Below are 22,115 nucleotides of genomic sequence, written 5' to 3' on the forward strand. Positions count from 1 at the left end.
ATGCATATACTCTTTTGGTATTCTTACGAGAGCTAACAATTTGAATTTGATTGATAAGAATTCAATAAATAGTGGACTCTCAAACATGAAAACAATATGCCTGTGGAGTTCAACTAGCATACCATGTTCATTTATTTTGACATGAATTACTATACATCTTTAACGACTCCTCTTCATGTTTAAAAGATCACCAAAGAATATTCTTCTCATTCGTTATCGGAGTCTTGTGTTTTTTTTTTCGCATCAATGAGTTTAGTAGTAGAAGTTCTATAAGACTTTTATGGTAAATGATTGAATATAATTTTTTTCTAAAGAGAATAATTATGTTAGTTAGTCTATTAATTTTGTTTGACTCAAATCACTGATCAAAATACTTAAGTTGAAGTTGATAGTAAAATACTCATCAAATTCTTATAAATCAATCTTAATCTTGTCCACTTCCGATGTGAGACTAATTAAGAATGTTGTATATCTAATCTAAATAAATAATATTTTGATATAAATATAAATATTTAAATATAAAAAAAAATACATACCTCTATCGCGTAGGAAACAAACAATAGTAATCCTCTAAGCAAACAAACAAACAATATGTTCGATACTCTTAGATTCCTCAATCTAACTTCAAATCTAATCTTTATACTTTAAATGTTCTAACTTAGCATCGGATTAGGATCCCTCATTATAAATTCCCAGTGCTTCGTTTTGTTTATTTATTGCAAATTCTCCGGTTCAATACACTCAATAGACTCATTCAACTACCTAAAAATTATCATAGTTATTCTATAATTTATAATGTATTTCATCCGTGAAATTTACCCTTTGACTTCGGTCATCTACTCGGGACGAACAACCTCAATCTACCCTCACCATTCTAAAGAATTCCACTATCAAGGTCAACGCGATCGGGCTTCTGCCTTTGTATCAATTGGGCTCACAAAAACGAGGGTCCAAAGATGTTGTCCCTCCTCAAAAGGAAGAAGAAGTTCATATCATTTAATTTTATAGAGATAAAATAAGATAAATAAACTTAAAATGATTAATCCATCCATCTCAAACTCATAAGATAGTGTCATAGATTCCTATTGTATCATTTCCTATAAAAGATAAATTTATCTAATTATTGAAATTATTCCCATAGAACATACTAAAACTTTTGCTTCAAGGCTTCCTGTCCTTCAAAAAAAGTTGACCATCTGACTGATATTTAATCTCTTTAAAGTTCGGCAACCTCTGACTGGTGATCAATCATTTTTCATCATCAGATATAAATGAGTTCATGTACCGCAACCCAGCAGCAAAAATATTGTGAAATCTGCAAGTGCTTTACGCCATATGCAGCCTCCAGTCATTCTCCCAAGAGCGGTAGATTGGGGCTACTTTAATGGACCAAAACAACGTTTGCCATGTCAATTGCGGGAGATAAGCCATCATATACAATCGATTTGTTAAGAGCCTTGACGTTTTATATTGGGACCACTCGTTAATACCATTTTGTGGTTCTCGTGATCCGTTAGGTTTATAACTTGTGATTGGAAATATATTAAGGAACAATCATCGTTTTGCACATAATCGTCATAGGAAAATTATCGTAGAAGAAAAAGATTCAAGTCACCCTCTATTTATCTATTCGTAAGGAGAAAAGTCTAAGACATACCATTTAAGATTGTCTCCCCTCTATCTCCGCATGGATAAAACATCAACGATATTGGGGTAAATATATATTGTCTCTTTCAATGTCAAGTATATAAGTTAATCTCCAATGCTACACAAGAATACTCTTTCTAAAAAAAATCCACACTTGTTAAGAGACTTTGATCACTAATTTAAGTATCGAAGGGATCAGATTGAAAAATTTCTCTTGATATCGATCTTATTATATGTGGTGCTATATAACTCGATACTTTTATCTTGAATCTATCTCAGAACCACTTTAATCATCATCTTGAACACTCATGTTATCTTAGGTTTTCACCACTTCAAATTGACTCAGACATCAATCACTATTTTTCCCTCAACAACTCTAAAATTTTTATTGATAAAATTAGCAACTACTATTTAGGAATCTATCTACTTAGAAAGCAAGCAGTGGTTTGTGATGTAAATGAGAAAATATTTCGCAAGACAGCTTAAAAAAAAAACATACATTTCAACATAAAGTGTTATGTAGAATCGCTCTTTCTCTCAAATCAATATAAATATATTTAGCCACGATTAGTTTGATTGTAGGTAAACTATTTGCATATGCTTAAACTTCTACGGATTCCGAGTGGATTCCGATTGCAAGGCAAAATCGGATTGTTTGTCTCCTCCCTCCTCTCATCACAAGTTGCTCTCTCTTCTCTATCTTAATTTTTATAGCTATCGTCGTCTCTTTCCATCATCGATATAGTCTCCTCAGTCTTTTTTATGACTGTGAAAAATAATTATACAAACACATGTAAACAGTTGTACGTGTGATGGCTATTTACTTGCGTTTATAAATGTAAGCTATCCAACATCTTTCAAAACCAACTCATATATAATGAAGTATGGAGCGTGTGAATTACTACCTATTGGTTCCCATCAAAGCGACATATTTCGGTCTCGTTTGGGTGAAAAAAATATATACTATCACTAATGATATTTTTTTATTAAATAATTAAATTATAATCATTACAGACTAATGATATAAAAATATCATCGACACAAAAGACATATAAGTTATATATTAAATTTGGGTATATCATTAAAATATATTATATCAACGTATGTGATCTGATATGATAAAACATTATTTGGTGGCTAGTGATATGTGATACAATATAGAGATATACGAGTTTACAAATTATATCAATATCTTATACAAAACCAATATGATAAATATTTATTGCTACTAAAATGCTAATGTGATATGATGATATAGATTGTAAAATAATATTTTTCTATAGCCTCTAATATTAAGTAGTTAAACTCTAATATTATACACAAAAAGCTAGTGATATGAGATAAACCATCTCTATAAGAGACATATAACTCACATCTCAACTCGAGTTATTAACAAGACATGTTATATAATAATATCTCTTATAACGAAATATTCCCCTATATTAGATTATATTGTTAATATGGTATAATGATTGTGGATCAACGAAAGTCACTCTCTATATAAAAATGTTAGGTCAATTTTATTTGAAATTTTGATAAACTATGAATAGAAAATAAGTACAAGTAGGAAAACAAACCTAAGTATTGGAGTATAACATGAGATGAGTGCAAAGGTTAGGAACTTATATTGACGCGCCTAACTTTCCACATGAGCCATTCTCCTTGTGGAGATAAACTATGAACTGAACTATTTCTCATGTATATAAATTATAAATTAAGGGATAGAGAGAGAAGGCACATGATTTGATGCATTATTGGATCGAGCCACCTCTGAGTTGAGTGAAGACACCACATTTTGGAGGACTGTCGGTAGTGGACCCAAACAATGTGTTGCACACCCTTAGCTTTCATTTGTTCGTTCAATCACCAATCATTGCCCCACGCATGTCATGTCAAACTTATTGCTTTGATGCATTAAATTAAACCCTTAAGCTACTCAAGTTCACATTTTGTGCAACAAAGATTGCGTAGCAAGCCATGGTGTTTGACTATATAATTGCTTGAATATAACTAGAGTTTATAACGTGTGAAGGATTAGAATCCACAATTTCTTCAACTATGTATACCAACACATCTCTAATTCTTTTGCTCTATACTTGTATTACACCAAAAGCTCTATGTAGCTAAATTACAACAATTTTCCACAAAATTTGGATCTTTTATCAAAAACTCAAAAAAGTTTAAATATAATATAAAATCATTTAATATTTATAAGTAATACATTTAGAGAGTAACACGTGAGTAACTTATGATACGTCAGAATTTGATATCGAGTTAGTTCATATAACGATTCTCATTCATCTCGATATGTCACGTATGATTATCTAACTCAGTAGGATTTATTATGTTATAACTATAATATTCGATGATTCGATATATATTTTCATAAATTAAATAAATGACTAATAATTTTACATAAGAATTAATTTTTTTTTATTTCATTTTGGTGATTATCTAAGTTCACTGTAAAAAGATATCTAAGTGCATTCTTCGATCTATTTGAGAATACTAACTTTTTTATTTTTTGAATCGTTAGATTCCATTAATTTAAGTATTAGAAAGATTTTTATCGAAAATATTTATGACAGTTTTTATAGGATTACGTATGAATCTTCTGCTTTCATGACATAAATCTTGTGACAATCTTAGACATTAGACTCAACCTAGATTTGAATCATAATATATCAGATAACCTAGATATAAAATAATAAAATAAAAAATACTAAGGATAAAATAATCCTTTTTCCATATCTATTTTAGTAAAAACAAGACCATCTGTTATTTCAGAAAATATATTTTATTAGAGAGGATTAGATGGTAAAATAAATAATAAAGCAACATTTTTTTGTATGATGCCTTAAGAAATAAAAAGATCACATGTCTTGGGTTGATCTGTCACGTTCTTATTTGTCTGTGTCTCTCTGTGCACATTTCTAATGCGTGCGAGAACAGTAAAATGAATAGTAAAAAAGAAAAGAAAAGAAAAATTATGAGAAAAGAAGAGGAAAAAATTAAAAAAAATCAAGAAATATTTTCTTGTGTCTTATTATTTATATAATGAATTTTTATTTTATTTTTTTATAAAATATGATCTAACTATCGCTCAACAAACAAAAAATTATTTTATTTAGACGATTTGTTTTTATAATAATTATTTTAGCTATTTGTATGATTGTTTCCTTATTATCTCATTACATCATGTATATAAAACAAATGGTAAATATCAAGCATCATAATCTAGTTTTTCATTTTAACAATTGATATTGATGATCATTTTCAAGAAACTCCTATTCACACCGAACCATCTAAGTTGATAGATTATTCGAATCCACCATTCCTATGTAGGATCCGATCAAAGTAAAATTATATTTTGTGTTGTCTCTATAAGGGCGATTTTCATATAAAATCTTTATAATTTAGATATTTCCTAAAAGATACTCCTCTTTTATTTTTTACAAATAATATCTATAATTAAAAAAAATATCTAAAATATTTTAAGAAATTGTTAGAATTTTTTAAAATAATTTTAAACTGTTATAGTGTTTTTATTTGACTCTTTATATTAATTATAGTGTTTTTTATTTATCTCATTTACATAATTTTAAATAATATTTATAGTATTTTTGATGTACTAAGAACATTATAAATGTTACTGAAAAATACTGTATGATGGTCATTATAAAATTATATTTTTAGATTTATAGTTAGTTTGATGAAAGTAAAAAATCTATTTATATCATTTATAATATTTTTAAGTAGTTCTTATAATATTTTTATTATGATGATCAAAATATTATAACAAACAAATTTTTTTTGAGGAATAATTTAAATATTTTTAAATTAAAAATATTATTATTTTAAATATTTTTTTTGAAGGAAATCGTCTATTTGATTAAAAAAACACTTTAATGGCAACAAAATTGTCTCAAGTGGGAGGTAATATATCAGGGAACATGGTTGCCCCCTCCCTGAACCGGTGGTCCCCTTTTCGTTCAAATCGCTTTCGGATCTATTGTCCACGGGCGTGAACCTAAAAGCATTCATCAGTCATCTGTACCAGTCTCAACGTGTGATGAACGTAGATGATGCAGGGAGAATGATGTACCGTGCGCCGGACGTCGCAGCGTCGCGATCCCCAACATACTTGTTTAGACTAATCGAAGAAGGTAAAGAGGAATCATCCTTTACCAAGTGGCAGCCGGGTTTCCCCACCAATCATGGTTTCCTTCTCCCTCTGCTTCTTCAACATTCCGTCCTCTGAATCCGCGTAGCGAAAGAAGTATCAATTTTTTGAAGCGTAGGAGGATGACTATTGATTGCATCGGTGTCGCCTTCTCCAGCTGTAATCCCGCTTTCTTCCAGCGTCTCGCAGCAAGTTAAACTCCACCCCCGCCCAGGCTTGGGAATCCGTCGCACTAATCGTAGCAAGGAGATAAGAATTCCCCTTTGATTCCCCTCTTCTGTCTCTGTTTTTTTTTTCTTCGTCAGATCGTCGGGAGACGTGGTGAGCTGTTTTTGATTCGATTTGGTGGTGCTTTTTGTCGTCGTGCCGTTCTTATTGCTGGAGAGGCGGAGCAGCGGCAGCTCGTCCTCAAGCTGTAACTGATGGGGGGTTAAGTGTGCACCGCAGGGCTCGTCTTCTCATAGTTTCTGCCTTGGGAGAGGCATTGCGCTTGCAATTTTTAGTTTTGATGTCTGATTTGTGAGGAAAAGCTGGTTCCGGGGCCAGATTCGTAGGAAAGGTGAGATCTTGATCGAGTCTAGGAGTAATGGCGCCGTCGTTCCACTGGTGGGGAAAGGACGACTACCGTGGAACGTCGGTGATCGTGAAGATGGAGAACCCCAACTGGTCCATCTCAGAGATGTCCTCCCCCGACGGCGACGGCAACGAGTACGGTGTCGATGGCGGCGGTGGGCAGGAGTTAGCGGGAGTGGGGGCGAGGAAGGGCGGCCGCGGGAAGAACGCGAAGCAGTTCACTTGGGTGCTGCTCCTCAAGGCCCACCGTGCCGCCGGGTGTCTCACCTCCCTCGCCTCCGCCGCCGTCGGCCTCGCGTCTGCCGTGCGCCGGCGCGTGGCCGCCGGGCGGACCGACTCCGATGCAGCCTCCTCGCCTCCCGGGGAGAGCCCTGTTCTGCGCACCCGGTTCTACTCTTGCATCAAGCTCTTCCTCTGGCTCTCGGTACTTCTGCTGGGGTTCGAGGTTGCCGCCTACTTGAAAGGCTGGCATTTGGGCACCATCGAGCTGCAGCGTCTGTTGGTTATGCCCGCTTCCTTCGGCGCTTGGGGTCTCTTTGAGAAGTTGTATGCCGAATGGGTGCAATTGCGGTCGGAGTACATCGCGCCGCCTCTCCAGTTCCTGGCCAACACCTGCGTCATCCTCTTCCTCATTCAAAGCGCCGACCGCCTCATCCTCTGCCTCGGCTGCTTCTGGATCCGCTTCAAGAAGATCCAACCCGTGCCAATGCAGGCCGTCGGCAAGGATCCCGAGTCCGGCGGCGAGGACTTCCCGATGGTATTGGTCCAGATTCCCATGTGCAACGAGAAGGAGGTAACCTTCGGAAAGATTTGATCTTTGCGAGCTGGATTTGAGGACTCCGACTCTATAATCATGGTGATTGTTGGCTTTGGAATTTTACAGGTGTACCAGCAATCGATTGCCGCAGTGTGTAATTTGGATTGGCCGAGATCCAACATTCTAATTCAGGTATTGGATGATTCTGATGACCCGACGACACGAACAATGATCGAGGAGGAGGTGGAGAAGTGGCAGCAGAATGGCGCCCGCATTGTGTACCGCCACCGGGTTCTCCGAGAAGGTTACAAGGCTGGAAATCTCAAGTCGGCCATGAATTGTGGCTACGTGAAGGATTACGAGTTCGTCGCCATCTTCGATGCTGATTTCCAGCCGTCTCCGGACTTCTTGAAGCGGACCATTCCTCACTTCAACGTTTGTTCAAACTGATCTGAGAAGCAATGCAAGCTCGAGTTCTGATAATGAACTCTATCCATGGTGGGACTTGCAGGAGAACGAGGAGCTGGGGCTGGTGCAGGCGAGATGGGCTTTCGTGAACAAAGGCGAGAACTTGCTGACCCGGCTGCAGAACATCAACTTGTGCTTCCACTTCGAGGTGGAACAGCAGGTGAATGGAGTGTACCTCAACTTCTTCGGCTTTAATGGGACGGCTGGAGTTTGGAGAATCAAGGCACTCGAGGATGTCGGAGGGTGGCTGGAGAGAACCACAGTGGAGGATATGGACATTGCAGTCCGAGCTCACCTGAAGGGATGGAAGTTCATTTTCCTCAATGATGTGGAGGTACCAGAAGACCTTTGAATTTATGATCATTTTCAAAGATTTGATTATATTAAGATATACTAATACTGATATTTCATTCAAATTTTGATTTTACAGTGCCTGTGTGAATTGCCCGAGTCGTATGAAGCTTACAGGAAGCAGCAACATCGGTGGCATTCTGGCCCAATGCAGTTATTTAGACTCTGCTTGCCCGACATTTTACGATCCAAGGTATGGTCCACAGCTTCAGTTTCTAGCAGAAAGGAAACAGAGCATTCTTTTGATGCTGTGTAAGTTAATACTTTTCTCAAATTTATCTGAGTCCAATTTTCCTGTTATTGGCATACATAAAACTGAGATCGCTTCAGTAATTAAAAACAGAATTGATCTATATGATTGTATCACCACAATATGCTGAAGTTTTCCATTAATGCAATTTACATCATATTAGGGCACTAATTTTTTTGTTTTACAGGAAGACATCAGATTTAGCCAACTTTTAAAGCCTTATCCTAATGGTGATAAGCTATATAAGAAATGCAAGTTCAACTTTTACCGGACAGCTTATACTTTGCTAATCTTATCTTTGTCACTTATCATTTGCAAAAAAAAAAAACACTTATACTTTTCCTAAAAACCGACAAATTTCCTGTTATTGACTCGATAATCCAAAACAAATATTTGATTGTATCACCTTAGCAAGAACACAATGTTGGAGTTTTCTGCTGCTACTGCATTTTACACATATTAAGAACAGTTTTTTTGAGGAACACATCAAAGTTAGCCAATTTAAGAAGCCTATCCTAAGAACGAGTTTAATTTTTTACATGGTCTTTTGTAAATCTCATGCCTTGGAGTGTGATCTCTTTCTTCTACCTACAATGATACTGGCTTATCAAGAACAAAATGATATTTGGTTTTGGTTACTCTCATGCAAAAATTGAAACAAAACAGAAAGATGGCTTAGTGCACAAAGGCTCATGTTAATGCTGATAAAACATAACTAATCTTTCTTTCCTTGATTTAGGTAGACTCAGTCTGATACTATCTCTGCTCCTCTGATCCTCTGTTCTTCTGTATCTTTTATGGTTGCAAGAAATGCTAAACATGGGTATATTCTATTACAATTTGTACAGAGCAATCTTTTATTCCCTCGACTTCGTTTTCCTTTCAGCATAATCAAAACGCACCAACTGCAGGAGCAAATTTCTTGGTTATTCATAACACTTCATCTTGAAATTTAGTCATTCTCCAAATTTGTTGAAGTTTCAGCATTTATTTGTTCTCATTAGATTTGTATCGAATGCTTCTTTCCAAAATGTTATTTTGCATAATTCCTCGTGGTAATCTATTTAATTTCTTGCTGCAGATTGGGTTTTGGAAGAAATCGAACTTGATACTTCTGTTCTTCCTTCTCCGCAAACTAATACTGCCTTTCTACTCTTTCACCTTGTTCTGCATCATCCTCCCTATGACCATGTTCATCCCAGAGGCTGAGCTCCCTGCATGGGTGGTGTGCTATGTTCCCGCGACCATGTCCTTCCTCAGCATCCTGCCTGCACCAAGATCTTTCCCATTCATCGTCCCATATCTCCTCTTCGAGAACACCATGTCTGTGACCAAGTTCAGTGCCATGATCTCAGGCCTATTCCAGCTCGGGAGTGCCTACGAATGGGTTGTCACTAAGAAATCAGGCCGGTCATCCGAGGGCGATCTCTTTTCTCTAGTCAAGAAGGAGCCTAAGCAGCAAAGAGTGGCCTCAGTGCCCGATCTTGAAACTGTTGCAAAGGTGGAGTCCCAGCTGAAAAAGGAGTCTAAGCAGAAGCATAACAGAATCTACCGGAAGGAACTTGCACTTGCATTTCTTCTGCTGACTGCTTCACTTCGGAGCTTGCTCTCAGCCCAGGGTATACACTTCTACTTCCTCCTCTTTCAGGGTATCTCATTCCTCTTGGTAGGTCTTGACCTGATCGGCGAGCAGATTGAGTGAAAAGGTAAGAGGAGAATCTACATGAGAACTGGGTTGCTACTGAACATGATCACAATTAAGGGAAGGATTTATCAGTTTAATGACATCCCAAGATCCTTTTGCAGAGGTGTCTGATAGTGTCACAATTGCAGCCTGCTGCATTCATCATTCTTTCAGGTCCTATTCTTTTGTATGATTTCACTTATAGTATAGCAGTTTATTTTGATTGTTCGAATATCAGATATTAAAAAACTAACATTTTTATTGTAATTTCTGTGAAATTCCTCGAAGAAATATTGGCACTAACAATGAGATTTAAGGCCAGCAACCAAAAGAAGTTCTAATACAGAGATAAGTAATATTTCTTGATCAGCAATGTTTTTGTTGTTCTTTCCATGCTGTGTTAAGTGTTGTTGAAGTTACAAAACTTGCCATTTCTTGAAGTAAAGGGTTATTGTGTTGATTTTGGTGATATTATCTTGATGAAGATATTCATATGCTATAAAAAAAAGAAACACCTAAATTTTATTGGTGAAAAATATCCAAGACATTCTCAAGATGCATTGGCAATAAATTATGCAACTATCATATATTCTATTCCAATATCCATTTAAATTCAAATAATAAATTATGCAAAAGCTAACATTGACAAAACTATTAAAAGGAAGTACAGGCTAAGCAAAAGACATGGATATCTGATTTCATTTTTGCCCTCAAGCCTCCTTCAATAATAAATGAATGTTCATGAAATTAATTTGATGAAACTCTCATCTTATTTTTCACTTGAAAATAGAACAATATCTCCAATATTTTCTAATAAAGGATGATAATGAGTTAGATTAGAATATGCTAACACAAGTAAATGACATGAACTCATGAAATGACTGATAAAGGTTCGACATGAACATCAAAGGAATAGAGATGGATGACGCAGGGGAAGAGTCATCTCTAATTCACATGACTCACCTCCCGGAGTCCCAAAGTTGATGCTCGCATGGGTGGGGCACCAACTGGGCTTGTTTTCCCTTCTTGTGCTACAGCATAATAATTACATACAGCTTGTGGGCAAGAAGAACTCCAGGTGGGATGCCATTTGCTCAACAATTCCCTGCACTTTATTCCTTCCGGTGTCCCCTTGTCGGCGACTTCTCCTCCTTCTCTCATCTCCTTCCTTCCTTCCTTCATCAAGACAAGGAACAAAGATAGAATAACTACAAGTGTAGTATCCCTGTAAGTTAACGCGAACTCTCCCTAAGACAGACAGCTAAAAGATGGCATTCTGTGCCTCTTTCTTTTCTTTCTCGACTTTACGTAGTTTAGCGTCTATATTCCTACAATACTCAAAATATTCTTAATATTGTGTCATGTTATTCGAGTTAGAATTCTGGATGGCAGGATTCTTCCTATCATGCACCACATTCCTATATACGTATTACGTATCTTCTTTGCATGAGAGAACCCTAACTTGTGTGCATCAGATCTGTGCAATGCTTTAATCCAACCTTCTGGTACTTAGAGAAAGCCTCGTCCATCTGAAACAGATGAGGATGAGAAGGAAAGGAATCGAATAAGGTACAGAATTGAACTTTGATGGAAGTGAAGTATAGCGGTGCAACAGAGATAGATTGGCTGGATGGGATGGCCTTCTGATTCCCGTGACACACATGGCCAAGATAGATTGGCTGAATCTAATTATCTTCTTCCTCGTTGTGAAAGCTAGGAACTGAAGCGTCAGCTAGCCATGGCTGCTTCTAGATTGCAGAACATCCGGAAATATACTGTAGGAGAAATGGTGTCCGCTTAAAGCCTGCTGTATGTATCAGACAAGGTGCCACTATGTGTTGTCCAACAAGTGTTAGATTTGTGCCATGGAGTGCATTCATCTGTTACATGCCATTGGAGTGCCTGCTCCATAACTCCTGAGGTGGTCTCACTATTTTAACCTAACGTTGTCATACTTTGTCTGGAACATAACCTCACCATGCTATCCAAGTGAAAATATGGAATAAAGACAATACCTTAGCATATATATATATATATATAGAAGTAGCTTTTCCTGAACGCGCATTTGCAGTCACAGAAGTCACCGCGCCTTTATTACATCATACCTACTTTTTGATCCGTTACTCTCTCTCTCTCTCTCTCTCTCTCTCTCTCTCTCTCTCTCTCTCCACCACTTTGCTTGATATAATGGACCCTTCTTCGTCGATCCTCGTCCAAACACAAAAAGAGTATCCAACGACAGAGTGAAGGAAAAAAGCGGAACCATGAAAACCGCTCTCCTCCTTTTCTCCCTACTGCTCGCAGCCGCCGTCGCGGCCCGCGAGCTCGACGATAAGAGGGGCAAGTCCGCAAAGGCCGGAGTGGACGCCGCCGCCTACATCCCGGGCTTCGGGGCCGACCCCGGGGGGTTCTTCGGACCGGGAGGCGGGTTCAACATGCCCGGATTCGGCGGCGGGTGGGGCGCGGGGTACGGCGGGTGGGGCGCGGGCTACGGCCGCGACGGAGTGGCCGTGCCGTCGGTCGTGTGCTCCGACTGGGGGCCGTGCTACAATAAGAAGCTGACGTGTCCCGCCAAATGTTTCACATCCTACAGCCGCTACGGCAGGGGCTACGGCGGTGGCGGCGGCGGCGGAGGCTGCACCATCGACTGCAAGAAGTACTGCGTCGCCTACTGCTGAGGCCATCCACTAATCCTCCCTCTATATGTCGCTAGTTTAATATCTATCTATATACGGTATGCTTGTACTCGTGCGTGTATTGAGTGGTTTGGTAGGGAAAAGTAGAATAAAGAAGGCTTTAAGTGGTTTGATTATTAATGGTGGTGGCTCAGTTAAACCTTAGGGAGTGTTGTCAGTTTCTTTGAGATGTAAGGTTTTATTGTGTTTCTCTGAATATGGAGTGCTCTACTTAATTAAGAGTTCAAATGGCTTTTCATAATTTGATTTTCTTATATTTAATTATAAATATATATTAAAGAGTTCTGATATTTCATATTGCAAATTTATTTAAAACAATTGGAAGGGTAATCACTATCCTAAATAAAATATTATCCTTTACACTTAATCTTATCCTTATTTTATAATTTATACTATATAAAATAAATAAGTATTTGAACTTTTAATTATCATAGTACACTTTTTAACAAGTCAAACCAAAAAAAAGAAAATTCACTATTTTTTCTTATCCTTAAATAATGATTGAATGGAGAGAAAGTAAAGTAACTTATTGTATTAAAGGAAGAACAAAATACTAATAGATTAAAAGGAGGTTATTTTTAAATCTTTTAAATCTCTTCATCGATTGGTTGCTATCATTAATTAAGAAAAGATAATTTAATCTTAATTTTAATAATAAAATTATTTGATAAATTTAAAGAACTAATTTTATAATAAAATAAATGCTACAAGTGTTATAGATGAGAGTTTGAACATTATGCTAAGATGTATAAAATTATACTGAAAGATTAAATATTATGAAAAAGATTGGATGTCATATCGAATGATTAGATATTATATTCGATGATCGTAATCAAGAGGAAGATAAATCGATATGTCAAAAAATCAAGTAATGTGTAAGTACAATGGATAATGCGTTAGGAGAAAGACTTGTCGAAAGACCCGTCAAAGTGCTTGAAGAGCAATTGGATTTATTAAAGCTTTGGTCGAAGTTAAATTGGGTTGCAAGTGGTCTTCAAATATGCTAAAATTAAGTTATCTCAATTGGAGTTTATGTTCCATTACATGGATCGATCTATAGGCTGTCTTGGGCCTTACTAGGCTTGGAAGCATGGTGATGGTATCACCCAATCTAAGTCATTGGGTGATACCATCAATGATAATACTAAATGAAATGATTATAGTACCTTGAGTATCCTTATTTTCAAATATTTTTCAATGATTTACTCTTATGTTTCGATCGTTTAGGGCTATAAAGTATCCATTTTAGGTTTGACTTTTAGAGTTTTTATTATTAAGATTTCTTATTGTACTTGTGAGTGACTTTTAAAAGTTTAAGAGATCAAGTGAAGATCCCCAAAAGAAGATGTAAAGGATTGTGATCTTGGAACTCTTAGAAGAAAAATTAATAGTAAAAATAATGGACTTGAGCGAAGATATATTAAGAGTAGACGTAGGTAACAATTATGAATCGATTGACCTTTCTCTTTTACTTATGCTTATTTGATTGATTCAATTAGATATCATATCATTGATTCCTCTTCCCTTTATAAGATTAAGACCATTGATTTTCACTATTGATCTTTCTTCTAATAAACGAAAATGAATGATTTTTTATGCTTTATCTTTTTTAAGATTTACAAGAGAATATTACAATTGAAACTCTCAAGATTTTATAAGAATCTCTTATATATTGGGTATTCTTCTAGCATGTTATTTGAACATTTGACAAACCATCTTATTCTTCGATATATCGATTTATCCTCCTTCAAAAGCTAACACGGTGTTTTGATTCTCCAATATAACATTTAATTTTTTATTATAATATTCAATCCTTTAGTAGATCTTCTAAGACATTCGATCTTTTAGTGGTCTACACTTTTAAGTATAATCATAACATTTAGCTTATCTCATGATTAGTTCTTTAAAGTCATCAATTGATATTATCATCAATTAATTTTATTATCTTGTTATAAAAAATATAAGATTCAATATTAATGTCATTATGATCATAACATAGTCGGATAGTTACGAATAATCAAGGTAGACCACTGAGAGCAGTACCTAAGTACTCTTATTTTTAGAGACTTCTTATCTATTTGCTCCATATGTTTGGATTTTTGTTATAAGTATCTTACTAGACTTTTGAGTTGAGATAAAGAAACTCTTGCAAAGCTGCTTGAATACCTTCCTTAATTGCCCAAGTCTCATACTACAATATTATTCTTTCTTGCAAAATGCCTGCATTCATAAATTAGAAGACATCCAGTTCAATTTATACCAATCCTTTGATGGAGGGATCCATTTGATAAGAATTTCTTATGTCCTCTGATTTCCCCTCAGGAATAGCAATTCTCAACACAGTATAAGCAACAGTAACAACTCTACACATTAGGGTGAAAGGATGTATTATTATCTTGTATTCTTATTTAAATACTTTGATTATTATTTTTTGTTTGTTACTGTTACATCTTTACTTTGTTTTTAAAATGATCTCCAAACACACTTGCATTAGTTCACCTTCTTAGTATTATTACTAATCCGAACAAAAAAATTACATTCGAAGTATTTGACATGACCAAAGTCTAACATTAGCGAGACATCAACTTTGAGAGATGATAATCACTTCAAGTATTTTCTTGTGTATAATAATCACTTCAAATATCTCTTCATTATGATGTTACTAAAATGAAATTAAGCACTTAAACGACTTATAAATATTTTTTGCCCACAACTAATAAAGCAAAATTGAGCAATTGTATGTACACACCTTTAACATATTTTTTTTATATAAAAACAAGATAATGGATATAAGATATAAGTTTTTCTTTTTTTACCTTCGAAAAATATCATCTCTCAGTTGAGTCATACATAATTGAATATATCAAAAGTTCAAATTAATCATGATTACTATTTTTAATAAATAAACTTTAAATTATTTAAAATAAAATTCAATACTTTTATCAAAAACTCAAATATAAAAGTGTAAATATAAAACCTACTTACTTGAGGGGTGTGTGTGTATATATATATATATATGATGTAATTTGGATATATTTATAATAAGATGCTGATAAGGGAAAGGATGTGGAGCTCACCAATAGGAGCAAACACCTACTCCTTTTCCCGTGTTTAAAGTATACAGCAATCGATATCACTGACGGAGAGACTCGAAGACTGTAAAAGCAGCACGAAGTCTTTCCTCCGTCGCTTCTTTCGTTCTGTCCTCGGACTCGGTACTTCTCTTCCCCTTCTTCCTTGCTGTGTTTATTTATGCAATTGTGCCCCTCGTACTTCGGTTTCTTGATTGTAATTTGAAGTTGTTGATCTCTCTCGATCGACAATTGATGGTTGTTTTCCTGGTGGATCGACTGTTTGGTGCTTTATGTGCGATCCACGGCTTCTTGGTTTCTCTGTTTGCAAATTTTGCGAGCATTTGGGGTTACCTTCTCTCTCGGAGAATAATTTCAAGATGGACCCTCAATTTTTTATGCTCGCCTGCCTTGGGGCTGTTGTTTCGATCTCAAAGACCCCTCCCTTTTTGCTCGAATCGGTCTTGGAGTTCGTAAAGTTCTGTTTTTGTTGGGATGTTCTTGATCTACGAAGAGAGTCTTTTTCGGATTCTTCGTGATCCGATCGGCAATTCATGGTTTTTTCCGGTGGATCGACTGATCCAAGTTTTGGTGTGTGATCTGTGGCTTCTTTGCATCTCTGCTAGTGATTTTTGCTACCTTTGGGGTTCCCATCGATCTCGGAGGATAATTTCAAGACAGGGCCACAATTTTTGATGCTTTTCTGTCTTAGGGTTGTTGTTTCGATCTCAAAAAACCATCCTTTGCCGTTAAATTGGTCTTGCAGTACGAAAGCTAGGTTTAATTGGGTTGTGTAGCAAGATTGCGCAAAACTTGTGAGCAATGCCATATCTTTAAGATGAGAGTTTTTGTTTTGCCGCTAAACAATACCCCCTTTTGATGACAATCTGTGTGCTACGAAGGTGAATACATACATGGGAAGTAGATCTGGGGAGTCAGCCACTGGAGATCCACAGAGTCCATCGGGTTTTGGTGGTAGTAGCAACAGGAATACCAGTAGCTTCCTGTGCAACATATGCTTGGATCCCGCTCAAGAGCCCGTCGTCACCCTCTGCGGTCACCTTTTCTGCTGGCCCTGCCTGTATGAATGGCTTCATGGCCACTCCAGCTCTTCCGAGTGTCCCGTCTGCAAGGCCACTGTTGAGGAGGTGGATATTATCCCACTGTACAGTGGAGGAAATAGCCCCGCCGACCCACAGTCCAGGTCGATCGATGGTACCGACATTCCCAGCCGACCGGCAGCTGGTCGGAGGTCGGCAAGAGCCCAACAACCACAACCTGACATGACCAGTTTCCATCAGCACAACGTGAACCATGTCCATCACCTCAACAACCATTACCCATGGCCAGTGGGCTGGAATCAGGTGGCTGGCATGAGGCATGGTGACTTCTCATTTCCGGCAGCAACTGCCGGTGGTGTTCCTGCTTCTTTGCACCAAGGTTATGCCAATGTGTTTCACTGTTGGAATGCTCATGGAATCCACCAAGGTCATGGCCAGCTTGCTCATGGGTTCTACCAGGGTCATGGACATCATGCTCATGGGTTCTGGCGACACCCAAATCATAGACAACGGGCTAATGTCATCTGGAACATGCTTTTCTTCTTGTTTGTGGCGCTGGCAATTGCTAATACAGTATCACGGATGCTTCTGTAAATGTTTGATCCTTTCACATATGCCCGCATCATCATTATCGATTCACAGAAGTCTGATCAACTGGTGTCCGGTTGAGGTTGAAATAAGGTTTTGTTTAGGTTAAATTGCACTATCTCTTTACCTTTCCCTTATTTGTGACTCAATCTTAAAGATTACAAAAGCATGTACTTATTGGATCCATTTTTTCTTTTTTGAGGTGAGTAACTTTTTTCTTTAAGCAGTCTTTCTTCTTCTTTCTTATGAACCTTTGCATGTTGTCTCATACATATCATTAAATCGTTGTATCTCAATTTGTTGGAAGTGATCTAAAAATTTTACTTATTAATTTAATATTAGAGTAACTTTTATCAAGTGATTTTAATTCATTGATAACATCTATAAATTTGGATACATATCACCAATAAATTTATTTTATTTTATTTTAAATAATTCAGAATCTTGTACTCAAAAGTGGATCAAGATGGTATGGGTAGGGAAAATCGATATGACAATGATGGATCGAAATAGACATCAGAACCACTACGGTGTCCACTACGTAAGTCAAAACGGAAAGCAACAAAAGCTAATAGTGTACATGGCAAACTTAACGAGGAGGAACAAACAACCACTCCGATCATTACTTTACATTCAATCATAAGCTAATACGAGCAAATTCAATCATAAAAAATCTCATTTATCATGGAGCATCCCTTAAGTATCTCTCTAAGAGAAAAAGTGACAACACGATCAAATTTGATTATGAAATACCCTTTTATAATGATGTGATTGAATCGATCGCAAAGTGGCTCTTAATGAAAAACATGATCAAATCCATCGGGAAGCATTGCGCCAAAATCTTAGTGAATCAAGGCCAATGAATCTAGTCACAAATGGGTGATGATGCAACTATAGCCAACCTCAAAATAACCATCGAACGATGCATGTAACCACGTTATAGTGACATTGATCGATAATCTACTAAATAAGACATCATGTCTCAACCTTTTTCATGTGCTGAAAGACAATAGGGGCAAATGACACGAGAGTTTGACACATGAGTAATACAATGAGATCATTCTCATCTAAGTGACATTAGCTAATCCCCTATCTTATGAGGATGATAACCCAGCACTAATAGGGATAATGACTCAATGCTAACAAGGATGGTGACTCAATACGATGAGTAGTTTATAAAATTGGAATGATAACTAGTAGTCTATGAGTGGTAATGCTAGCCAATACATGTAATTGTAACACTCAACATTTCACGAGCCTATGTCTCAATAATGATCGGATAATCCGCATAATTATTCTCGATATGAATCATTGTCTCAACTCAATAGTCATCTTGACACACCATAAAAACTCCCTTGATATATCCTTCGAACTTATTGAGAAAATTATAATCTTTACTATTTTTATAATCTTCTAAATAATTTCTCGCTTAAGCATCAAAGAGATTTTTATTGAGTATGCCACTGCTATATGTAATTTTATAAGATCATTAATCGAATTTCTTGTTTTTCTGACACTTCTGCCTATGATCCGTGGAAGTAAACCCAGATTGGATATAGATCCTCTCCCGTCATCATACAACCAAAATATAATTTAACAATACGCTATGTCAATCTTTTTTACTGTTTCACGTATGTGAGTAATTTCTAATAAACATGACAAACGCTAGTTTGCATCATTAAGTGAATCACCAGCCAAATCCCACCTCCAAGGGAACTCCATACCCGAAGGAGAATGTTTGTAGTGGTTTCTTCCAGACGAACACCAGTCTGCGTATGCCCATTCCACCACGATCGTTTAATGCAATGCATGACATGCCAAAGAAGAGTCTGCGTCACTGCGACTGTCAGCAACCAAATCCCCATGATACCTTCAGGAGGGGAAGCATCAGATTTGGTCACAGAATCCTTGCAGATGCCTCCTCCTGGCCAAAACTATGTGACGGGTTGGTGCTAACGCATGGCTCCTCTACCACCCATCCCCGTTTGATGCATGCACAAATCCCACCTTGAAGACAACTCCATACCTATTTGCCCGGAGAGAGAACATCTGCCGATATTATCTCCCAAGCAAAGCAACTCATCCTTTGTTTCTGACACAAACAACAGTAACACAAATGCAAGGAATTAGATCACAACGGAGAAGATGATCTAACAACAACATACGAGACACTGACAACAGGCCTAAACTAAAAAGATTGTAAGCAAAGGTGGGACTTTCTCTGGTTTCACATGACGATGGTGATGTAGCAACCTCCTGTTCTTCAGTGGGTGAAAGAGAGATGGAAAATGACCACTTACAGAACACAAAAGTTATTTCCTTCTTGTGTTGATCCTACAACATCTATAGCTTGGTAACGTTGAGGAATAGTTGGAGATAAGAAATTGGAGGCAGTAAATAGATGATCATTGTGTTAGGATTAGATAAGGCGTTAATCTGGTCTGGTTTCAGATTAATGGCTCATTGAACCGTTGGATCAAATAGTTGTGACCTATAATATTAGGTCTTCGTTTTATTATCCATCCTTTTATCATTTTTCATCATGCACTTAACTGGTTTTGTCTAAGTCGTGTGACACCCTTGCATGTTCGTCCGTAAAGGTCAACCTCTCCGAAACTTCCTACTATCGTCCCTTAGTACCTACAAAAGAGAAAACGGATAAGAAGAAACGCCTCACCCGGAATCCATAAGCAATCATTTCAGTAAACACTTTATAATTAATACAAATTACAAACAAATTTTACAAGCTTTGAACGGTCACACAACAAAGGATCCAAAATAGTCCACTACATATTGAAATTTTTCACAAGTATTTATATTACACAATTATTTTTATTTTTATTTATATTACAAAATAGTCCACTACAAACACAAGTATTTTTCACAAGTATTTATATTTTTATTTACAAGTCTAAAACGATCATCAAACCCAACTAAAATTGGGTTGTTAAACGTTCGATCGTCCTTTACATACTATACAAAACATAAACTATTTGAGAAATATGTGAGCGTCATTATACTATTTGATAAATATGATGAAAATTTCTCTCACCGTATACAATGCAATGCAGTATACACGCTCTTTATGGGTGTTAGAATTATAATATCAGTATTTGTCATATTGTCCACCTTTTCTCATTCCTCCCATCGATAATTAAATGGAAATCGTAAGCCGAGATGGAAAAGAATTAGGCTTCAGCACCCACTCATTTACGTCGTGGATGCTACTTACAATACAATTGGTGATACTATCAAGACAAGACCCATCCATGATGGAACCATAGCTTGAAGATTAGTTGGTAAAGACTTGAAGTTTAGCGTCATAAATATTATATATTACAGTAGTTCTCCACGCGAAACCTCCATAAATTATAATCCCCCCTCTTTGCCTCCCTTCGACGTGCGAGTGCGACCCCACGAATTCCAAAATCCAAATGCCTCCATTATCGCTCTCCTCGACCCTCTTGCTCCTTCTCGCCGTGTTATTGTCGTCCTCCTATTGCGCCACCGCCGCCGCTGCAGAGAAACATGGCGCCGCATCTGGCATGCCGAGCTTCCGCGAGGCGCCACAATTCTACAACGCCCCCTCGTGCCCACCGCCTCTGCCGGCGGGGCCTGGAGCCGCCTGCTCCCCCAACGCGCTGGTACACGTTGCCATGACCCTCGACGTGGCTTACCTCCGCGGCTCCATGGCGGCCGTCCTCTCCGTCCTCCGGCACACCGGCTGCCCGCAGTCTGTCTTCTTCCACTTCGTGGCCTCCTCCGCAGCGGATTACCTCCGCGCCACCGTCGCTGGATCCTTCCCCTCCCTCGGCTTCCAGATCTATCCCTTCGCCGACGAGCCCCGTGTCGCGGGTCTAATCTCCACCTCCATCCGGGCCGCGCTCGACCGGCCCCTCAACTACGCGCGCTCCTACCTCGCCCGCGTCCTCCCGGAGTGCGCCCGCCGCGTTGTCTACCTCGATTCTGATCTCGTCCTCGTCGACGACGTCGCCAGCCTCGCTTCCATCCCGCTCCCCGATGGCGTCGCGCTCGCCGCCCCGGAGTACTGCAACGCCAACTTCACGTCCTACTTCACAGCCACCTTCTGGGCCAACCCGGCGCTCTCCGTGGTTTTCGAGGGGCGGCAGGCCTGCTACTTCAACACCGGCGTCATGGTCATGGAGCTCGGCCGGTGGCGAGACGGCGGGTACACGGAGCAAATCGAGGAATGGATGGAGCTCCAGAAACGGATGCGGATCTACGAGCTGGGTTCGCTGCCACCTTTCCTTCTCGTCTTCGCGGGTCGGATCGCGGCTGTGGAACACCGATGGAACCAGCACGGCCTTGGCGGCGACAACTACCGCGGGCTGTGCCGCGACCTCCACCTGGGCCCGGTCAGCTTGCTGCATTGGAGCGGCAAGGGGAAGCCTTGGGCGCGCCTCGACGCCGGGCGACCGTGCCCGTTGGACGCCCTCTGGGCGCCGTATGACCTCCTCCTCCGCGCCCCCTTCGCCATCGACGACTCCTGATCCGACCCGAATCCATCCCCGTCGACCGACCCCACCCGGAACACACACACACACACACATCACCATCTTAATTTTCTTGTATCTTTTCTTCTTCTCCTCTGAAAGCACAAAGATTTTGCTGGTCAAATGTAGAAGAACAATATGATATACTTATAATGTGTGGTTGAAAGGGGTGTAGGTAAGTAAGGTGGATCTTAATGAACAAAATAATTGTGAGTTAAACCTTCAGCTTCATTCCCTTCTACCTCACTTGCTCTTCTTATCATCTGTGGTAG

General features: G+C 38.3%; 3 protein-coding genes and 1 long non-coding RNA gene across 4 annotated transcripts; all 4 read left to right on the forward strand.

The window, feature by feature from the left end:
* Positions 1 to 5,837: 5,837 nt before the first annotated feature.
* On the forward strand, positions 5,838 to 10,282 carry LOC103989468 (probable xyloglucan glycosyltransferase 7). The gene is made up of 6 exons (XM_009408315.3): positions 5,838 to 6,022; positions 6,136 to 7,196; positions 7,287 to 7,595; positions 7,672 to 7,962; positions 8,059 to 8,172; positions 9,311 to 10,282. The coding sequence occupies exons 2-6, from the start codon at positions 6,417 to 6,419 to the stop codon at positions 9,929 to 9,931; spliced, it is 2,115 nt and encodes a 704-aa protein (XP_009406590.2). The 5' UTR covers positions 5,838 to 6,022; positions 6,136 to 6,416; the 3' UTR covers positions 9,932 to 10,282.
* Positions 10,283 to 12,089: 1,807 nt separating this feature from the next.
* Positions 12,090 to 12,729, forward strand: LOC135640984 (uncharacterized). The gene has a single exon (XM_065155897.1). It carries the CDS (start codon positions 12,178 to 12,180, stop codon positions 12,589 to 12,591), a length of 414 nt encoding a protein of 137 aa, XP_065011969.1. The 5' UTR covers positions 12,090 to 12,177; the 3' UTR covers positions 12,592 to 12,729.
* A 2,958-nt stretch (positions 12,730 to 15,687) lies between these two features.
* On the forward strand, positions 15,688 to 17,552 carry LOC103989470 (uncharacterized). Its single transcript, XR_010497740.1, has 2 exons — positions 15,688 to 15,824; positions 16,583 to 17,552. It is a non-coding gene; the product is annotated as an uncharacterized LOC103989470 (long non-coding RNA).
* A 3,161-nt stretch (positions 17,553 to 20,713) lies between these two features.
* On the forward strand, positions 20,714 to 22,084 carry LOC135639625 (probable galacturonosyltransferase-like 1). The gene has a single exon (XM_065153467.1). The coding sequence runs from the start codon at positions 20,764 to 20,766 to the stop codon at positions 21,838 to 21,840; it is 1,077 nt and encodes a 358-aa protein (XP_065009539.1). The 5' UTR covers positions 20,714 to 20,763; the 3' UTR covers positions 21,841 to 22,084.
* The last annotated feature ends 31 nt before the right edge of the window (positions 22,085 to 22,115 follow it).

Source organism: Musa acuminata, chromosome BXJ3-6 (assembly GCF_036884655.1).
Source record: "Musa acuminata AAA Group cultivar baxijiao chromosome BXJ3-6, Cavendish_Baxijiao_AAA, whole genome shotgun sequence".
Lineage (NCBI taxonomy): Eukaryota > Viridiplantae > Streptophyta > Magnoliopsida > Zingiberales > Musaceae > Musa > Musa acuminata.